Below are 22,390 nucleotides of genomic sequence, written 5' to 3' on the forward strand. Positions count from 1 at the left end.
TGTAGCTATCCTTACGCTGAATGCAGTAGCATTAATCTTATAAAGACAACTTACACACCGAACAGAAAATTTCTTTTTTTTTTTCATAATTCACTAGTCATTAAAAAAGGAATGACCTACATACGGCTGAACCCACTGCCAAGAAAATCAGCATTACTTTTGTCATCGACTTCACAGGCAGCATTGACACCATTGCTAATCTCAGACACCTGCAATCAGTCAAGAAACTATGCAACTAAACATTCACACTTCTATCCTGGAGCAATCCTGTAGAAAAAAAGCACACCCCTGTGCAGCCAGCTTAGGGCACCTATGGATCCTATCTTAATGAAGCAGTCTTCAACACCCCAACTTCAAACAATATGGTACGTGCCAGTCTGACAATTATGGATATGTGTTCTGTATCCACCTGCTCAAATACATACAAAAGCCAGATACTCTTCTTGAAACAGAATGTTTCTGTGCATTCCAAGAAGGCATCCCAAGATGAAGCCTTCTTCCTCCAGCATGAAGGAGGCTTCATGCTCACATCCTACTGGGGGGCTTCAACCACTCTAACATCTGCTGGAAAAGTAGCATGGCAAGCTGCAGGCAGCAAGCCAGGAGACTCCTAGAGTGCACTGAAAAGAATTTCTTAAACCGGGTAACAGACACCCCTACCCAAGGGGAGGCAATACTGGACCTGACGGTCACCAATACGAATGAGCTCATCAGCGATGTCAAGATTGAAGGCAGTCTGGGTGTAGTTCAAGGTCCTGAGGGATATGAGACAGGTGAGGACCATACTCAGGACTCTAAATTTTTAGAAAGCAAACTTTCAGCTCTTCAGGGAGTTAGTCAGTAGCACCCCCGAGGAAATGTTCCTCAGGGACAAGGGAGCAGAATAGCTGGTAAATATTTAAGGACACTTTCCACAGGCCACAAGAGCACTCAGTCCCCAGATGTAGGAAATCAGGCAGGGAAGGGAAGAGACCAGCGTGGCTGAGTAGAGACCTGCTGGTCAAACTTAAGAGAAGAGGGAACTGCACAGGCAGTGCAAGCAGGGACAGATGGCCTGGGAAGTGTACAAGGATGCTGCCCGGTTGTGTAGGGATGGGGTAAGGAAGCCCAAGGTGCAGCTGGAGCTGAACTTAGCAAGGGTACCTTCACTAGTTTAGTAACAAGACATTTTCCGTAAGAAAAAGTAAAAATAATGAAGTTTAAAATTGGCAGAACATTACCATCTAGAGCTTCTTTTAATTCATCTTTGGTCCACGCAACTTCTGTCATCAGGAGTCGGAGATAATACATGGCATGCTGGTGAGGCTGTTCAGCCCTGAAGTTGTTAAGCGATCTCATGTACTAAAACAAAAAAATAAGTTCAAATAACAGAACTCTACTTCTAAACATAAAATATTAACCTTGTAAGCTGAATTTTATGTACTATCAAAGAGATACATGTCAAATGTCAAGAACATTATCTTGTTTGTCAGATCTGTTGAAAAACTGTGCTAAATTACCTTAGTAATAATGTGGCTTCTGGGCCTATGGATTAAGCAGTAACCACTTTGACAGCTGAAATGAGCATGAAATCAAACTTCCCCATAAAATTAATAGCTAGAAATTAAATTATTACAGTTAGACCTAAACAAGTGTTTAGATCAAGTCACTGTACCTAGGAAATTGACATTCTGTTATGACTGTCCAGGGAGGGGAATACTGCTAACAGGAAGTGTATTGTCCTCCCAGTTGCTTCCCTGGGGTGACTTGGTTAGAAAAATACAGGAGCATCTGGGAAATTCTTTGCCTGCATAAAGAGGTATAAGAAAAGAATCTGTGAGATTCTCCAAAGAAGCTCCTTTCTAGTCCAGCTGCACCTTTGCAAAATAATTAAAATCCTTTTTCCTCTATCAGAGGATCTAGAAAGCACAAACTAATAGTTTTGGCAAGCTGGGATCATTTCCAGTACCGGAAAAAAATAATTCACTTCAGGGCACAGAAGTGAGAAACAGTGAGCACGAGGATGCATCCTCCTATCTGTTCCAAACAGAAGCCCAAAGCCGGGATCTCCCTTCTCTGTTAGATGTAGACAAGAGGGGGAAAGCTGCAATCTCCCCACCTGATTTGACTATTTTGAATATTGTCCTTATTTTACACACACAAAAGGGCCAATGTAACAAAAATCTATAAAATGACAAAACATGCATAACACAGAAACAAAGTTAAAGTGAGCTGTAAAGACAACCAGGGAAACATCTTAAACTACATGAAAATCACCCAAACCAGATCAGTTGGAAACCTGGAAGTTGTTTACTGGGTTTTTTAACCTTGACATTTGGCACATCCAGATAAAACTCTCCAGACAATTAATACATCTTAGGTACACACGGAGCCCTAAATAAAGTGCTGTTACAATAAATCTCCATCATGTACGATGTCCACCTGCTTAGAATTTCCTACTAAATTGGAATGAATTAAAGATGGCCCCTGTTCAAAAATGGCCAGCAGCAGAGGATTAACATAAGATGAAGTGATCTGCCCCTGCAGCCTGAGCTCTCTCATCTACTGCAGACCCAAAGCTTTCTGGGCCCGAAGTCAGCCTGTTCCCCCACACCAATCTAATTCTTGTGCACTCATTTATACCTCCACAACAACTCAGTGCTGTGAGTGTCAAAACCTCGTTTGCTCATTTCCTTTGCTCTACCACTATCTTGTGCTACAGAAAGTGCCTGAAGAACAATTATGTGGCCTATTTGGCTTAGCAAATGTATCACCATTCATAAATTTACTTCAGAATCTTAAAAAAAAAAAAAATTAACTTATATTCCATATACATAGATCAGTTACTAAATCAAGTAAGTCAGATCTCCAGAAGTTAGCGTGCACATAACCAGGAAACAGCTGGTTACTTTTGTGCCAAAGGAGGCCCAGAAGCAAAGCACCTCTTCACATCTACAGAGAAAAAACTTCGCAAATCTTTTCAACAGGTCCTTTCCCCCATCATCCGTTTTCCCCTTCTTTTATGACTAGATCCCAATGAGGCCTTTCCAAATCGTATAACAGGATGTAAAGTTAAGACTTTCCCCTGCTAGATTTCTACTCCTACCAAATCACACTGCAATCCCTTGATCAACTATAAGAAAGATCGACTGAAAGAGGATTCCGCCAGCAGTTATTTTTAGCCAAAGAATGTAACAGAAACACTCCAGGGAACTGGTGGCCACAAAAAAAGATGGGAGAAAGACTTCCGCAGTCCCAAAGATGCAGAATTTCACTCTGTATTTCTATGGATAATCAGCCCTTAGATGTCATTTAAAGTCAATGCATTCAATCTTAAATTACTCCAAAATCTGAATTTCTTGTGTAGCTTACCGCTTCCTTGATAATTTCAAATCTTTTTTCATCAATCTCAAAAGTAGCCATTTTCTCAATGATCTTCTTGAGCAAGATATGCTGCTTGTCATTATAACCTTTCACAGAAAGCTAAGGAAAAAGCACATAATTTGCTTTAAATGTGGAAGATAAAACAATAAGACAATTACCAAGTTTTGTACAATTCAATGGACAATAAATTTCTCAACACTTACTCTAAATTCAATGATATTCTACATTACCTCATTCTCAAAATAAAATCCTTTTACCCATCAAAAGATACCTAAATGACAATTATAATATCATATATTTGCCTAGGAGTTCTGAATGCAGTGAATTAATGTAATTTCATGCAGCTGTAAGCAGTTTGTACTCAGAATAAACATTTTTAATGATTACAAATATCGAGTCCAGTCAGCTAACTGTACATTGGAGTACTGAAGTGGTTTTACTCTAGGTTTCTCATTTTAGTAACGAGATCTAGATTCACAACCTTCTTAAATGTTATCTTCGATTTACTTTTAATCTTGTTTCACGGTTATTTTGTTGCTCAAAAAAGTATTTTTCTCAAGTGGAAGAAGGCAATACTACAAGAAAAGTGAGTACTGTTAACAGCAGCACAACCTGCAACCATGACGGTGCTGGGCTGAAACACCAAGGGAGTTACAGCCTACAACCCTAATCAAACATTGATCTATTCATACACATTTTTTTTGACAGTATACATGGAATAAACTTGGTCATTAGGAAAAAACAAGACAGAAACTTAAAAATTACATCAAGCTACAGAAAGTTTGCCTAGTGAAGGGACTGCATGCTCTTTTGGAGGGGGGGAAAAAAACAACCTTCAAAATTTGATATCTGGAAAGAGGAGTGTAACTGGATTTGTGCAGTTTAATTATTAAGGGTAAAAATAAATTTTACAAAACAAACCCATGTACAGGTGAATTCCTGATTTCCATTATGAAGCAGTTTTTCTTCTATAGTTGCTGAAAAATACCTGAACCATGAGTTTGAAGAAAAAGCTATGATAAATTGATTTATGACAAAAGTCAATATCATAAACTAGTGTAAGAACGCAAAATGTTCCATCACTACACGACTCTTTTCAGTGCAACATCTGCCCTTGCTTAACATATCTACATTGTACAGTCACACCTGCTGACTATAAAACTTCTCACAATACAGAAAATATTATAAATTCCTAAATACCAAAATGGAGTAAATGGATTGCAATACACGATAATACAATCTACAACAAAAGAACATCAAGAATAAAAAGACCTTACAAAAAAAAATTTTAATATTTAAAATAACTCTAAACTCCTAGACTGTCACTAAAAATTCAAAAAAAATTACACACCCAACCCTTCCCCCATCCCTTATTTTATTAAAGGAATTAACTCCGACCACAGAAAAGCACGCAGGTTTTGAAACTGAGTATAGATATCCACATTTGTAGTAAGTTAAATGAATCCTACCAACAAAACAATTTGTGTTGGATTAAAAAAAAAGAAACAGAAATTGCAGCGCTCTTTCACACAGAAAACATGAAGACAATATACATCATTTTCTTACTAAGATGCTTTGGAAGATAATACTCCTACAGGAAATTTCAAAACACATTTTGGTATAAAATGATGGTTAATAGGAGCTTTTAACAGAACTTCAAGAAAGACTATTAAAATCTCCTATCATAAATCTCACAAGAGAAGCTAAGAGATAACCCTTTATCGTACTGGAAGTATTTATCAAGTAGGTATTGTCAGCACTTTAAAAGAGATTCTTAAATGCAATAAAAGCAAAAACTAAGGAAAAGCCATTAATATTCAGCATTGCATTCTAATGATCACATGCACAATCCATTCCCACAGCTCACTGCAGCACAATTAGAGAACTGTAACAAAATCTTTGAAGTTGCATCTCATTCAACAGAAAAGTTATTATTTTTTTACAGACACCAGCAACAGTACTTTCAAGATTATCATGCAAGCAAATAAAAATGTTAACTAGAATGCAACAATTGCACTGCACGTGTTCACAAGACACTGCAATCTTAAACAGGTCACTCCGTACTGATTTAAAAACACTGTTTTGCTTTGCCTTTAATTAATAAGATATATGCAAGGAAAAAAACATTAACCATCTCATTTAGAAATGCAGAAGTCAAATGTTTTCTCCAAGCTCAACAACTCCCAAGCTGTTTCATTTCCTCCTGCGTTTTTTTCTTACTTACAAGTATTGCATTCATTCCTGATGCAATGCCATAGATCAAACCTGAGAGGCGTGCTGCATATGTATACTCTTTTAAATCATCCTTCAATAACCTGATAAACAGGTATGTCATGTTGCAATGGAGAGGATCAGCATAAATGTAGCGACTAACAAAAAGAAAAACAAAAGAAATGCTTTGATACCTCAAGCAGTGACAAAGTAATGGATGAAGAAACATGACTGAAGAGTATGTATATGCAGCCTCATGATCAGTAGCTCTTGAACAGGAAAGCTGAAGAGTACCATTTATTTAATAGCATGAAAAGGGGATCTTGACCCCATCAGTCAGAAAGTTTTTAAAAGATGTCTGACGAACTGAAACAAATATGTAAGCTTGGATTAGGGTTGCTTTTTTCTTTTTTTTTAAATGAAGGAAGAAATCTTACAACTAATTAATTTCATGAATGATAGAAAAATAAAGAAGAAAATTCGTTTAATATGAATGGAAAGATTGTTGAAGACTTTGAAAAAAATTCAACTTAAAATTCAAATTAAAGAGAGGACGGTTAATAACCAAGATCAAAAGGAGCAACAGCCTTAGACCCATTCTTAAAATAAAAGTGCTTCCATCAAATCAATATTAAAAATGTTGATGAGTGGAAGTAGTTTTAAGGCTCTAAGCTTTTCCTTGATTTGGGTACTTACATACATCCCATAGATGGTATTTTGCAGATCATAGTTCAAGCCAGCTAGTTCTGCTGCATATGCATACTCGTTGAGGGAGTCTTTGAGTAGTTCAAGGTACAAATAGGCCATGTTACAATGCAAGGGATCCACGTAAGCAAATGGGCTGGAAGAAAATGTTGAAAGTAAAATATGCAGTTTAAAACTATTCCTCAGTTTCTTTTGGCCTTTTAAGTTTGACCTGAAGGAAAGGATATTCAGTGCGAGTATGCCGATGGATCCCATCATGAAGGATCTCCATTCAAAGCCAAATATGAACATACCTAAAAATAATGATTTAGCTTGCTTGTGGCTTGAGTGATGTGTAAGTATGTCAAAGATTCCAGAGTTATTCTCTTGTGTTCATAAAGACATTATAGTCATTTTGCTGCACAGTCAGAATTCACCAGGAGTAAAATAAACTAAACATACTCTGAATAAGCATCAGAAGTTAACAGAGAAATGAAAGCCTACAAATTAAACATTAATTTAATTAATGCTTTTACACTATAAAAAAACCAAAGTAGTTTCTACAATAAAAATTAAGAGATCAACAATTTGCAGTATGAAAAACATGCAGTACATGCTAAGATCAGCTCAGGAAGAAGTGTGGAATATCTGCTTTCATACCATCATAAAAAAAATAAATTGCTGTCAGGATACAGCTTGCAATTCAAAACCACGCCATTTGCATTTATTTTCCCTAAGCAGCTGCTAATGGTCACATTCAGAGACACATTATCATAGATGTTTATGCCTACACAGTACGGTATTTCATAGTGTGTGCCAACACTAATCTAGTAAAACTAAGATCACATCGCCACAATACACATGCTGATAACTTTAAAATACATTGCAAAGGCATTTTTAGGAAGGTTTCTAGTAGTTTTTAGTAAGGCATTGACTTCTCTTTCATTTCAGATTACAGAAAGAAAGCATGGGAAGATACTAAAAATGTGTATATATACATCTATTGGAGAATCAGAGCCTGCTACAGTCTGAAACCAGCCTAGGAGTCAGCCTAGAGTATGCTTTTTTACTACTACTGGGTTAATTTTTGTGGGCTCATGTAATTTAAGCAAACAGGCCAGCAAAAAAAAAAAAAAAAAAAAATAGGACATTACTATTTGCTTTTCTCCCTACAGTAAGAATTTTCCCAAACTGAGGAACTTCAATATGCCAAATGATGCAAACCTAATTAATATTGGATTTTTTAATTAAGACTGAATTAAAGCAAGACATGGGTCAAGCCCATGTTATCTGAAATCTTCCTCCAAACTCATTATATTCTTTTCCACTTTGACTAGAATAAAGACTTAATCAGTTTGAGTGATAACTACATCCATATCAGTTATAACATCTGTGAACTCATTTAGTTGGCAAAGGCCAACAGGGAGTTTTGAAAATAATGAAGACTACTAAATCATTAATTTTGAAATGAAAAAATAACAGAAAACAATTATTCTATCAGTGTTATGGGATTTGCCTTTTATTACTGACAACTTTGTAAATAAATGGTTATTTTTAGTTTACCTTTTTTGACTAGACTCAGGAAGCAGAAAAATCAGTCACCGATTGTGTATTTGAAAAATCTTAAAGACTAGGCTTTTCTCCTTTCCAACAGAGCTGTGAGTGGCATAGCTGGAAGTGTTGATATTGGGTTACTTTATGAGCAACTCAAGTTGCTTGAAATTTTTATTAAACTGGAAGGTAGTAAGTATCCAGTTAAAAATAATCAGCATTGTATTTTTAACATCCACTTCTCTAACCCTGGGGAAACTTGAAGTGCAGAGTTTACAAGTACTTTTTAGAAAGTTTCCAAAACAGCAGCACATCACATTCTTATTTTGCTTCCTATTTGAATAGGATACTTGATGAATTCTTCAGTCATAATTCAGACAAAAGCAAAAGCTTACCATCATCCTTCAGGATGGATGATAAGTCTTATGTCAGAGGTTTTTACTGTGGTGTTTCTTTAATGCAAGTATCGTACCATGTAAGGATTTTCAGTTCTGGAACAAAGTGACTTCAACAGGTTCATATGCTTGGATTGTTCCTACCAGATATGTATGTTCGAAGGGAGGAATCTCCCTCATCAACCTCCTGGTTAGCTAATTTACACAACGGTTCCTGCTAATAACATCCGGGTCATGAATTCTTCAAATGATTCATGATGATCAGGGCTGCAGTCAGAAGAAATCCTCCTTATTTTTTTTTCTATCTTACTTAAGCAGTCCGTAGTGCAAACAAATTCATGTAATCACCTACAAGGCAACATAGCCATCATACTCTGATCTAGAACTGAGGCTAAAACTGTTTATGAAAACCCATGTTATTAAGATGGCTTTGTTTACCAGTTCACTTGGTCACAAGAGCTATGAGTAATTCCATCATGTCTCATGAATGCACACTGTATATTTCACCTTTTCCTCCAATGACCATCAGCATTACCAGTATCAAAATAGATATTCACTAAGAATCCTTAAGCATCAAACCCAGAAAAACCTGCTAACATTTTCTTTTGGAGATGATGCACCCGGTATTGTCAGTATCTCCTAACATCCGTTCATATACAATTACCATCCTATTTTTCAAGAAAGGGAAAGAATCCTTTCCCCCAACCGTAAGAACAAAGCCAGTTTTCAATCTATAACCATTCCTAGGAAGAAAGGGGCAAATCATTCCTTTATGTGACTCAGCAAAGCTCAAGTACTCCTAGGATTTCAGAAGAGCTTACTGAGATTAAAGAACATATCTAACTGGGAAAGACTATCACCATATATCTAGTGTAAGATGGCCACTGCAGAGTGGTTGGACTGGATGACCTTTAAAGGTTTCTTCCAATCTGAACTATTCTATGATTCTGTGATATTGTATGTATATGCACATACTTATACCTTTGCGTGCTCTACATAAAATTATCATCTTTTTATCTTTCATAAACTGATAAGGAGATTAGATCCCGCATAGTTCATTTTGAATTGATCTAAAACAAAAACCTAACCACAAACTCTGTCTCCATCAATAAAATCTTATTTTGGGTTTTGGTCGGACATAGTAAAACAGAAAGCCATCAGGTATGAATAGCTGTAATATTTGGCCTGTGGTTTCAAAAAGAAAGAGGAAACACCCAGGCAACCTATTTTCACCAGGTAGTATGAACACCAGTACCAAGATTTGACACACTCTGAAAAAAAAGTCTATCTAAAATTCTGCCAAGAAACATTTCAAGTGGTTACTGAAAGCCAGGACTCAACATTGCACCTGTGAGCATCTACCAGAGGGCATGGAATAGCCTTTCCAGCAATCAGTTAGGCCAGAGGAGTCAAGTTCCTGAAATTATTTTCACCTTTCAGTAGCTCAGCACTCTGAAGACAGTAGTATTTTTTTAAAATTCAAAAGTTAGAAATTATTACTTGAAAGGAACACTAAGGGTACATAATTGTCACGGTCCCTTTTAAAAAAGAAAAAAAAGGTAATTTTCCTGTGACAAAAATAATGCGAGACCAGAATTAACATTACAGCACTTTTATCATGCATCTTGAGGTGAGAATCACACATTCATTGATAGTGCAATTGGTGTGCTTCTAAAGAATAAAAGTCAACCAATTGTTGGTGTCAGTTAAATAAAATACCACAATTTTAAGCACTTAAAATTTTACACTGACTTGCATTATGAAAATTAAAATAGAATTTGAAACTAAACCCATTAGCAGAAGAGCATTTTAGAAAGAAAACACTAACTTAAAATAGTTGTGATTTAGTCAATTAAAAAAACACACTCATTTTTAAAGAGAGATATTGCAATATGTAGTAGGTGCTACTGGCAGGCATATTTCAGGTATAGCAAATATAACATCGAAGAAAATTTGATTTAGAAGTATTTTTAGATAAACTTTTCCTATTAATATAAACAGAGGACCTAAAAGCACTTGCTACTCAATTGCTACCTGACTTACATGAACTTTCCTGCTATCTGTATCTTACTGCATATTCCCAAGTAAGGGCAAACACTGTAAAGCCTCAATACATGCAAGAAAGTTTTTGCCACAAAAATACAGATTTCAAACAAACAACAAACTACTGGAGAGCAATCTGTGTGATATACATAAAATTGCATACCTGAAAAACTCAAAGTTGAGGCAAGCTTTTGGCAAAAAAAATTTGTCATCTTGCTTGAACCATAACTTGCTCATAGCAGTATCCTGTGTTAAGAAAAGAGGTTTTGTTAAGTTGCTTAACGTTCGACTGTAATATGCTACACTATTTCTAGAAGTCCCTTCACCACTTCAAATCTCAGTACAGTGTTGTGTCCTTAAATTCATATTTTTGGTGTATACCTTTGCGTGTACATCCATCTATCCTTATGGAAACTCTTCTTGCCACGTAACCTTAACAGGCAGTTAAATGGCTTCAGCATTGTGAATAAGCTCACAATGAAACTAGGAACTACTTCTCCAGAGCAGGAGCGATCAAAGACAACTATAAAGGTAGCTTCACACAATTCTCTGCTAATGCTGGCATTAGAAGATGTGTCAATATAGGGACAGCATTGCAGCAGCATATAGTAACATGTTTTAGACTAAGAATATATTTGTGTATTTAATACTTTAGTAGTAAGTATTAACGCATTGTATGTTATTCTAAAGCAACATTGGTTACAAACCCCACACACTTAGGACAAGTAGTAAAAATAGTTGGAAGCAAGTTAAAAGATTTGCCACATTTTTTTAAGAATCATCTCCCACAGCAGGAATGAATCTAAACAACCTTCCCTATTGCTTTTCTCTCACAAAACCTGTGATATAGACACTCTCTCTATTCCAAATATCCTCCCAACACCTCTTCCCTAAACTGCTACACATAACAAGAGAGAACTTTTAAATGTAAAATCACAGAATCACAGAATGCTTTGGGCTGGATGGGAACTTAAAGATCATCTCTATCCCCCCTGCCATGGCGGGTTATTATTCTCCCTTACATTTCTCAAATTATTTCTTTTTCATGTTTTTAAGCAGATATTCTTTGCTTCTCAGAAATTTCGTGTGGCATTTTCCACCTCCTTTCTGCATTAAAGAAATGTCTTCTCCCTTACACAACACCCTCCTCTATACAATATTCTACTCATAACATAAAAATCAAAAAGATATAGCCAAAGTCCATAGCCTAACTGCCCACTTCCCTGAGGGTTTTTCAGAGCAAAATGTGCCATTACAACAGAGGTGACCTAGTGACGTGCTGCCAATGAGAACAGACACCCTGTTCCTGCACCTATGTTTCCGTCCCCTCCTTTCTACACAACACTGGCCCAGGCCACAGTAAGCTCACTTAGGCATATAAAACAGCAGAAAAATTGCCTTTTTTAATCTCTGCTGATTTGGCTCATCAGTGTTTTGCTGTGAGGTCAGACAAATGTCAGGGCCCACAGAAAGAAAATGGCACAGATATACAGCTAGGGAGAAAACAAGAGATGCAGGCAAAACAGATAATGGCTATTTCATCAAATACAGAAGATTAAAAACATTTTCTCTCAGAAAAAGTATTTTAAAGAGAGAGGAAAAAACTAAAAGCAAATACATTTCCAAAGCAATGATGCCTTCAAGTAAAGCTTTTGCATGAATTGATTGCTTAGTGGCTACAGAGACACTGAAGGAGCATCAAGTTTCTGTAGCAAAACAACTAGTGTTACTTAATGTAGCTGTAGCATGTGTCCCTGTTGAGGTTTAGCATTTCAGTTCAGGATGAACATAAACATATGCTCGAAGTCCTCCTCTGTTAATAACACTGCTCCAAATATATACCTAGAACGCCTTATGCAGAACGAATGTTTTACTGAAGAATGTCTTCATACTAAAGGGGACTTATATTAATATTGTGTGCAAAAAGTATTCCTGTACTGAGTAGTCAAGCTGAAGCACTATATGTAATTGCAGAAGACTCTTCAACTAAGCCTAGAATAGAGAAAAGGATTAGCAAACAGAACTACACTTTAGTAGTGAGAAATAATTTTTACTGATTTTTAGGTATTGAGAAAAACACACCGCGATCATTAAGTGACGCTTCCAGGAGACTGGAGTGGTATTTTCTTCACCTCTCCATCTTTCTCCATGCAACTTCTCAGAAGGTTAGCTAGCAAACAGAACAAACACAGATACTTACCTTGACAAGGGCAGGATACTGTGTCGCATCTTTTTCCAGTGGCAAAATCTCAAAGTTAGTAGGAATGAACTCATTCTTCATTGGAAGCTTGAATTTCCCATTCAGGTCAGCATTCTGCCATTTCTAGACAAACAAGAGAAATAATGAGACTAAGTATAACTTCTGCATAATTAATGAATACATATTTATTTAATGATGTAAGAAAATATTTTACAGTGTGTTCCACCAACTTATGTGCAAGCACTATTATAAGAACAATGAAAGAGAAATATCTAAGAAGCCACATTGGAGCAGGCAGTCAGCAGCAACTGCTGAGGAAGATAAAAAATAACTTTGAAAAGCTCACAAGTAGAGTGGGTTGTGGTTTTATGTCTCACCTTTTCTGCTACTGTGAACTCTAAACAAAGGTATTAAGTTAAACACATAAGCAAGAATTCCAATCAAGAATACAGGTATGGACAAGCTAAAGGCAGTGAAGTGTTCCCAAGTAATGTCTGCTCAAGCATGCTTGGCAGGTCCAGTATAGCTCTAGAGTGTATTTTACAGCCATTTCCTCTTAAAAGAAGAGATCAAGAACAAGTTTCAATAAGAATTTGCCTATCTTCTCTTGGAGTTTTCACTTTTAGAAGTTCATTTAGTTGGCAAAATATACTAATTTTCTACGTTGCAAAAATCAATTTCAGAAACACAGTTACATATAGCAGCTGTAAAGAGATTCTTTTTTAATAACAGATTAGTTCATTAACATACAATAGAGACTTTCAAGTTTTAAAAAGTTAATGCTTACACTTTTAAGTAGCCCCTGCATATTATGGATCTTTTAAACCAAACCTTATATACTTAACATGGCTTAAAACCATTAAAATGTATCTGTCCTATGAAATAAATATTTGAAATCTAAGGACTACAAGATCACTACCTCTCATAATATTAAATAGACTCAGTGTACAATTTTCATGCTAAATTTATTTTCTCTCTTCAATTGAAAGGAAAATTAGACAAAGAATTTACCACTTTCACTTGCAAATATTAGAATAATAAAAGTTTTAACATGCCTTAATAACTTCATCAGAAATCGCTTCTTGCTTGTACTGTGTTCCATACCAGTCTTCTGTTCGATCGGTTTTTCCTTCAAAAGACTTGGAAACTATTGCAACTCTGAAAACAAAGACATAAAGCACTTAGGCATGAATGTGCTTGAGAAAAGACTGTGAGGAATCATTCAGAGCACTATTCTGTTTCATTACTGGTACACATTTATTTCTGGAAAGAGTTCCTGTACAATTACAGAAAACATGATAGCAAGTATATGTATACCTAACTAAAAACTAAGGTTAACCATGAAATCAGGTTATCAGTGCAATTTAATTTTTTTTTTTTTTTAATTTTACTGTTTTGCTGAAGCGCTACAACTTTAGCAAACAGAGTTACACACAATTATAGTGGCATGCAAATCCTATTTTTTAGACTTGTTCCAGGAAACACAGACAGCAGTCCATGAGATCTTCAAAATTAATGAGGTGACTACAACAATTTTTGTAACACCTCTATCAACACACAGATAAGTGAAAATACTGACTACAGAAATTTTATTCCAGACTTAGCATTTTAGATTATGTCATTACAGTTTTACTCTCCCATTCATAATCTGATAATAAGAGTTTCTTGATTTTGTGTCATTCTCACAGTCTCATTTGAGACTGCTGTCTGTTTCACCCCTTTGTTTTCTGTTTTGTTCTGGGTTTGCTTTTTTTGAAGTGAGGGGGAAAAAAAAAAGCAGGAAGATTAATGCGTTTTACAGTCAATACAACAGAAATATATTGAATTAGAAATCATAGAATAGCTCAGTTGGAGGGGACCCACAAGGATTGAGTCCAACTCCCTGGTTCTCACAGGACTACCTCAAACAAAACTATATGATTAAGAGCATCATCCAGACAATCCTTGAACTAAAGAATATACCTAAGCAAAGGAAATCCAAAATAAAGAAAATTAAACAGTATTTTTCCAGTAGTCTTCATATTAGGTATCAAGAAAATGTTCTTAATTCTTTTTAACAATCTACAACACAAAAGATTATTCAATGGAAATAACTACCACGCTTTAAGAGTAAATAGAAGTTTATAGTAATTCTTAAATGGTTAAAAATATAGCACAGCTACCTCCTACATATATTTAATAGTCTCTAAATGAGGAAGAGCACAGTAATGAACTTTTGTCAAAGCTTGTGCAGATGGCTAAAATGCACATTAATACATCAAAAGACACGCAATATAAGTGTTATTTTGTAAATCACAATAACTTCAGGCTAGGAACATTCTGTTGTGTGTATCTAGTGCGCACAGCAAAGTGGGGTGTAAATTAAAATAGGCAAATGGATGTGCCTCAAACGACAGTATTTTACTTTATAAATACATCACTGGAGAATACCTTTAGGATGAATTTTGTAATTTACATTTTTGGAAAATGTAAATACATGGACTATTAATATTGTAAATGCCCATGTCCTCATCCCTACCTTTTTATCTAATGTTTACACATCAACGATTAAATGATCCAAGAAGGCTGAAGAAAACAGGATTCTCCTGTATTTAGTTATAGGTTCCCCTATTATGAAGATTATCAAATTATTAATAAGTTAACTGGTGCTGTGCAATTCAAGCAGTAGGAGAACAGTGGGGTAAACAGCTGGCATTACATGTGTCTAAACAAATGAGAAGTAATTCTCAGAGGCACATGGGATTGTAAAGACACAGCCCCTAGCAACAGATTCAAAATTGAAGCAGGACTTGCACCACAGACTGTCTGATTTTGAGACAATATTGTAAATCATACTTCCAAAAGAGAGGTAATCAAATGTCACATTTCAGGGATGCAGATTTCCTGTGGGTTGAGGAAGGGAGAAAGTTTACTCCTCAACTTTGAAAGAATCACATGATTAGCATCAACACGCGCACACATACTCATGCACAAAACAAGCCCCGCTCTTCTGCAAAAAACTTAGGCAATATCCAAAGCCAGAAGGAGAATGTTCGACTTTAAGGGATATATAATTAATTTTGCATTGAAAATTGCAATGCAAATAGTCAATATTTTTATTGCGACTTCATATAAAATGGTTTCACATCTCTTTGCATGTTACATCTATTTCATTTTTTATACAAAAGAAACAATTCTAAATAAATATTCAGCAAAGAACTAAGCACTCAAACCCTGAAGAATATTTGTTCTTGCAGCACAGCAGACGCTCAGTCGACAAGGTGAAATCCTTTATAGAGAATGTTGTTTACATTCAAATAAGTCATAGGAATATTCTATTATGTTTTGAATTTTAACTTGGACAGCTGGTGAGCAACAGCTCCACCATGTACAGATGAAGTTGCTAAGAGACTATAAAAATTCTAAGTGTACTAGAATTTCAGAGCAACCTACAAAGACTTTCTTCCTATTAAATAAAAATACCAACGAAAGAGAGTCGTAAGGTAAAAGATTATCCTGATAAAATTCTAATAATCATGCAATCTGAACAGCAAAACACAGGTGTTTTATGCCATAATATACATATGTCTGTTATTTGACACTCCCTCCTTTTACCCTTCTTAAACATCCTGATGCTCTTGCAGCAGTGACAATCCAAGCACACAAACTTTTGCTGTAGGAAGATACTAAAATTAAAGAGCTAAGAATAATTCTGTCTGCTCAACATACAGAAATGAAATTGTGGAAATTAGAATCACAACTCTTCAAGTGGTTCTGCTTCAAGGGATCCTCCTGCCCTCGCTATACCCCAAATCACTACTGGAATGATGACGTACGTTTTGAGCTCAATCACTAAACAAATAAATAAATAAATAATCAATCAATCAAACAACATTTCATCTGCCTGAGACTTAAAACCTAAACCAAGCAAGATACAAGCACCTACAGCAATGAACACAAGGACAGGAAAAGAAGCAGCACAGGTAGAAATGCAATGACATGCAGTTATTTAAACATTTCATGATATAAGTGAACAAATTGTGATTTTCAAAATCTTTATTTTTCAATTGCATTGTGTGTGGCTAAACACATGCATTACATGTTTGTAACATGTTTATCACCAGGGATGAGCACAACCCACTGCACAGAAATAACTGTTTGCTCAGCATTTGTGAAATTGCAGCCCTTAGAAATCCTGTATTAACAGTTCTGGCATTCATTTTATTTTTCTTCCTTCTAGGATACTCCTAGCGCTGCACTTCAGAAAACAAGAGAGGAAAGAAGTCCACTTAATATCCAGAGGGAAATGTTCTTTAGTTGCTTAATCTGATGAGTCACTGGCTTCTAAAATTTTAATAAGAGCATCTATTCTGCAGACGATGAGGGGGAAAAAATTGTCTTGAAAATGATGGGAAAATTACATTTTTCAGCTAAGACTGTGACACATGCCAAGTTTATCCTCTTATTTTCACAGATGGCTGGCAAAACCCAATGCAGTTTGAACAAATGAAAATGATTCTTCCATCTTAAAAAGGTTTCTCTCAGAAATTAAGTGACTAACTGCAACAAGTAGCGTGTGGGGGCAGGAGGGAGGAGGAGAATATGAAAATTTCCTGTTATGGTTCAGTCAAATAGAAGCACATATGGACACTTGCTACCATCTGTGAGTATGGATATTTTGCCATACTTTTTAGAAACACAGTTTGTTAAGAAAATAACAGTTGAAAAGCTAAACTTTTTAAAAAGACATGGAACAGTAGTCTCTAACTGTGAATGCAGCTACCTCAATGTACATATGCCAAGAAAAGTCCTGAGTGTAGGTGAATTCCAATAGGGTTATGAAAAGGGAATTATAAATAAAACCATCACACAAAGGAAAAATCCAAATCAATTAAAACTAAACCATTCCAAGATACAATTTATGCGAGGCATAAAGAGGGGAAAAAAGGCAAAACAAAACAGCAAAAAAAAACAATAGGCAAAGTCAGGATGATGTGGTACATACTAATTCTTTCATAAAAAAGGAGAATAGAAAGGTAAACATAAGGATAAACATGAGTGAATAGCGGATAACCAGAACTCACATTGATACCCAAAAGCACAAGTCCACAGTTTCTTATTGCTATGTACAATTTGCTCAAGCAAATACAAAAGGATAAAAGTAGCTACTGGACATCAGTTTACAACATACGTAAAGATACAGATGTAATAAACTATAACACAAGGGGACACTTATTAGCATCTATAATCACAACTCACTCTTTCAAGAGAGTTCACTAAAAATGCAAATTCACAGTGGCTTTCTTGGATCTTTGTGATGTAGCATGAAATCACTTTTAGTAATACTTAAGTAATGGGGTCTGTCTTCCCCAAGACATCTTGCCAGCAATTTGAAATAAAAGATACTACAAAAATTACGTTCCCCATTATATTTGCTGTACTTTGAAGTATCTTAGTGAAATGAATGATGAAAAAAATCCCAGTTCATTTCATTCTGCTTTTAATTTCAAAAGATAAGTGATTAAAATGTGTTTTAAAAGGAATATAGTACTATATACAACCAAATATTTTGTTTCAATCACATGAAAATAGGGAAGTCAAGTTAGCTCAGATCTGCAAATACCTGATGCCCTGAAGAAAAACATTTAATTCCCACTAAACTTGAACTGACAGGAGAAAAATCTGCTTTCAGTACTACCATAACCAACCTGCATAGAAGCATAATTATAATTTTGAGTCGACACTGAAAGATGGTATCATTTAGAGAAGCAGGAAAGAGCAACACAACACAATCTCAAACTGGCTTAATGTTCTGGGTTTCATTTTAGAAGTTATAGTTTTAGAGAAGACAAATACTTCAAACAAAATGAAACAAGATGTGAATGTATAGTTGACATAGCAATAGGAAACACTGCCATGGGTTAAGCCTACACATAATAAGCAATACATTTATCATTCCTCTGACCATATACCACTCAAAAACTCAAAGCGTGCCTGCTCCTACATCATTATAGGCCTCCTGCGGACCTCGTTAGATCCGCATTAGAATACCAGCACTTTGCTGAATTCCACTGTTAGAACTGCATTTCATCAGTCTTTGGTCGCTCTCTAGCTTATACGTATTTGTATTTAAGCCTTAACAGTATACCTGTGGGTATTTCAGCTTCAGAAAACTAACCTACTTGTATTTACTATCTTTAAACCCTACTAATATCTCTGCAGCAAAAAGAATGTATCATTCCTTTAACAATAAACTGAAGAGGCTATAAAACCAGGCAGATTCCAGTTTTGAAAGACCCTTTATCTTAGCTTTTTTATTCAAATGCTTAAAATTACACAATCACTGTAATTTAATTGCTTAAACAGGTCCAGTGAAGAGACAATGTGGTTAATCCAGAAGAAAGATTAAATACAACACATTTATTTCAGCATCCGAAAAGAAAGCACAGTAAGAACAAGCTAGAAGAAAGCAGGGTGAGACTTCCAAGACACTGAAATCCCAAGATTACATAGAGACTTCCATACACAGAAGTTTAGATTAACATCCCACTCTGATCACAATCTTTCTGATCAGACACTATGCCACCACCTCTTTTCCATTATGAAAACTTCAAGACTTCCTGTATAGTAAAGCATACCTATTCTATCAAATTCAGTTTCCAAACACAACAGCCACTGTGCCTCTTCGCTCTAAACATACTGTACTTTGCTTTTTGAAGTCACATATACAGCAGTGAAAACAGGCTAAATTTGAAAAGCGGAGATGAAACAATTATCTCTATTATCTGAAGAACCAATGCTTCCAACACTAAAGATGATCATTTGGTATTTGTTATCAATGCATTTCATCTTGAAAAAAATCCTTTATTTAAAATTAAACCACAATTACCAAGTGTAGAGAACATTCCCATCTCCAGCAAGTCACTTGTCAAATGTGAGAAGACTCAGGTAACCCTACAAAATTACTTACATATATATATAACAGTAAATAATTATTTTCCTTGGTTAATAATGTTTCAGATAAGTTAGAGCTAAATTCCTTGTCTTTTAGAATTGCTTTTTCCTCTTTCTCTAGTAAGATTCTTGCTCATCTTGCACTTTTCTTGTTTTGTTTTTTTTTAAAGCTGAGAACAAAGAGGAACAGAATTGCAACAGCAAGTACAAATATGGGCTTATATTAAGCAAAATAAAAGAACATTATGAAACAGTTGTTACTACATACTTGAAAGAAGCACATCACATAACAGTCTAAATTCTTCTTAAAACTGTTACTGCTATTCTCATGCTTCTGAACACGTTCTACAGACTTGGATTTTCTCCCTCTACCTACACTCTCTGCACTTTTCCTTCTCCCACTAATAATTTTGAACAACTACGGCTATTTTACACAGAAGTACTGTCACCTGGAAGGGAGTGTCAAAAGGCTGGTGTAGCCAGCAACAGGGTAACACAGTGGACTGATGAAAGGTCTGTGACATCCAGCAGCATCTGACAAGCTTTAAAAGTCTACAAATGTATTTACATATATTAATTTCCTCTAGCAATTTCCGAAAATTCAAGCAAGCAGATGCTTTGGAAGCTCACTGGCTAGTAACACCGACTCAGATCACTAAAGGTCTCTCTCCCTAAGACAATACTGACCCTTTACTTGTAAAGTTAAGAGCCACATTTTAAAGCTATGTGAAGCTACAATGAACACCAGCTCTGGTCATGCACCTGTAGCTTGTTTACTTAATCAGTATAAAAAATTGTTTACCTATTGGCCTGTAAACAATTCTAAAACCAGTTAAAACTTCAAATTCATGTGGAATTTGGTTAAGCTCTCATATATATTTTATATATACAAAAAAAATAATGATAAATCCCTAAAACCAGTGTTTATGTTAAAGGTGAGCTCTTGTATCAAATTTCCAAGAAGCTGGGCAATAGATCAACATGAAAATACATTAAAAAATAAAAGTATTTAATACAATAGGAAAGAGACCATGAAAATTTTCCTCAAAAGTATTGTTTGTTCAAAATAGGTCTCTCAAAATACTCAAGCTTCAGTTGCAGTATCCCACACACATTACACACTGATGCACACCCACACACAAAGATATAGGCTCTTCCTTAAAGGACATTAATTACTATGGCAACTACTGTCACTGACATAGGCAGCCGTATTTATTTTATCATTACTATACACTCCTAGAAACATCAGAACCCCATGACATTTGCAAATACAGTTTATAATACAATTTTATCCAAAAACAAAGTATCATGCATTTTAAGCTGAATATATGAGGGATTTTGTCATACAAACAAATACAGTGAAGATTCATGCCCAAACTTTTAAATAATTCACAGCAATTTCAGAAGGATGAAATATATAGCTCTAGAAATATATGAATGCATGATTTAGTGTCTTTCGATATCCAACACTGTTTGAATATTTCAGGGTAGAACATATCCAGAAATGGACTCTCCCTACAATCATTATTTCTTATATCATTTATCTGGCTTCTTAAACACTGATAAACAGGTATTCAAACACAGTAAGACTGATACACAGAATCACAAGCAAGAGCTTGTTTATGTTTTACCATACATTTTAATAATACTTCTACATTACTAATTTACTATTACAATTTATTATGATACACACAAAAGATTTACTAAAAGAATCAAATTGAAAAAACAAATTCAGGCTCCAAAGTGCTGGTACAACTGTTGCCCATGCAACCTTCTAGTAATTAAATTGGCCTGTGTTATACATACATATAAATAGACACAAAAAAATTATATATTGTCTTACTGAACCTCTGCCCTGTTCCATGCAGAGCACAACTAAGAAATGGTTATTCAGTATTTTTTTTTTTTTTTGCTCAACATATAACCTGACTTCTCTTTCCAGTGTCCACCTCTGTCTCTAAATAAATACAACTACTACAGTCTCTCTTCCACAGCAAACAATTTCATATTTTAAAATATTCCCAAGAGACATTATTTACATAGATAAGAAGCAGAGACATACGGAGATCCACAAAGTAATACAGTCCCATACATATGAGATGCTCTTTTTAAACTTTTTTTTTTTTTTAATCATAGATTAAAAGCAAAGCTTTTCCTCGTGGATTCAGGTGTACAGTAATCCCTCTAGCCAGGTCATAAGACTTTAGGCATACTCAAGAAAAAGAAAAGGAATGAATAACTATGTACTTGCTGTGAAAATTTTGCTGCAGCAAAATCCAGCCCCAGCAGCTCCAATCCAGCCCCTCTCCCCAGTCTTCTCTGAAGTACCAGTTCCTCACAGCTAACCATAGTTCCTCTTAAAGTATCCCTCATCCTGATCACGCTATTGTTCTTTAGATACTCAATTAGACATCAGGTACACTGGTTCTTATGGCCTTGCCTATTCTACTCCACTTTGATGACAACTGAAAATCCTCAAAAACACAGGAAAGAGGTTTCCTTTCAACATCAAGTCTGACCAATTACTGAGCCCTAAAATTTGTACTGCAACACACTCACTCTGCAGATAAAGCACATGTGCGGCATGGTCACACTCACATCAAAGTGAAGCTCTGCAAGCCTGAGAGGTTTTAGGAGCTAAAGACACAGCTATTTCTACCCACATAAACTGGTATTTTTCAGGGGGTCTGCTAATCTGCATGAAGTTTTGTAGTTCTCCATAGGGAAAATAAAATACATACAGCAGATAAAAAACATCCTCTTAACAGATTTCCACACCTATCTCCAAATTATGATTATTAGAGCGTTGCATATAAAACGTCCAAAGAATTTAGTGAGGCAGGATAATTTTACTAGGCTTTTTCTCAGAGACAGTTGAGTTATTCTGAGTAAGCATCTTCCTAAAAAAAATTTCAGTATGAGAAAGACAGCCTGCATAAAAAGGACTGAAAGGACATTTCTGTCTGAACAGGAAGAGTTGCAAATACTTAAGAGTGCTTGTTTTCAGTGG

At 35.5% G+C, this 22,390-nt stretch overlaps 1 protein-coding gene across 4 annotated transcripts in view; it reads right to left on the reverse strand.

Moving 5' to 3' along the window:
• Positions 1 to 22,390, reverse strand: part of IDE (insulin degrading enzyme) — a 63,658-nt gene that overhangs the window by 15,118 nt on the left and 26,150 nt on the right. For 3 of the 4 annotated variants that reach the window (XM_054071859.1, XM_054071857.1, XM_054071860.1), the window contains exons 12-17: positions 13,503 to 13,605; positions 12,448 to 12,570; positions 10,411 to 10,493; positions 6,271 to 6,415; positions 3,352 to 3,462; positions 1,221 to 1,341 (exon numbers count right to left, since the gene is read on the reverse strand). In XM_054071859.1, the coding sequence (XP_053927834.1) occupies positions 1,221 to 1,341; positions 3,352 to 3,462; positions 6,271 to 6,415; positions 10,411 to 10,493; positions 12,448 to 12,570; positions 13,503 to 13,605 (686 nt within the window). Of the gene's footprint in view, positions 1 to 1,220; positions 1,342 to 3,351; positions 3,463 to 5,587; positions 5,733 to 6,270; positions 6,416 to 10,410; positions 10,494 to 12,447; positions 12,571 to 13,502; positions 13,606 to 22,390 lie in introns of all 4 variants that reach the window. The other variant, XM_054071858.1, reaches the window with a different exon arrangement.

Source organism: Cuculus canorus, chromosome 7, assembly GCF_017976375.1.
Source record: "Cuculus canorus isolate bCucCan1 chromosome 7, bCucCan1.pri, whole genome shotgun sequence".
NCBI classification, from domain to species: Eukaryota; Metazoa; Chordata; class Aves; order Cuculiformes; family Cuculidae; genus Cuculus; species Cuculus canorus.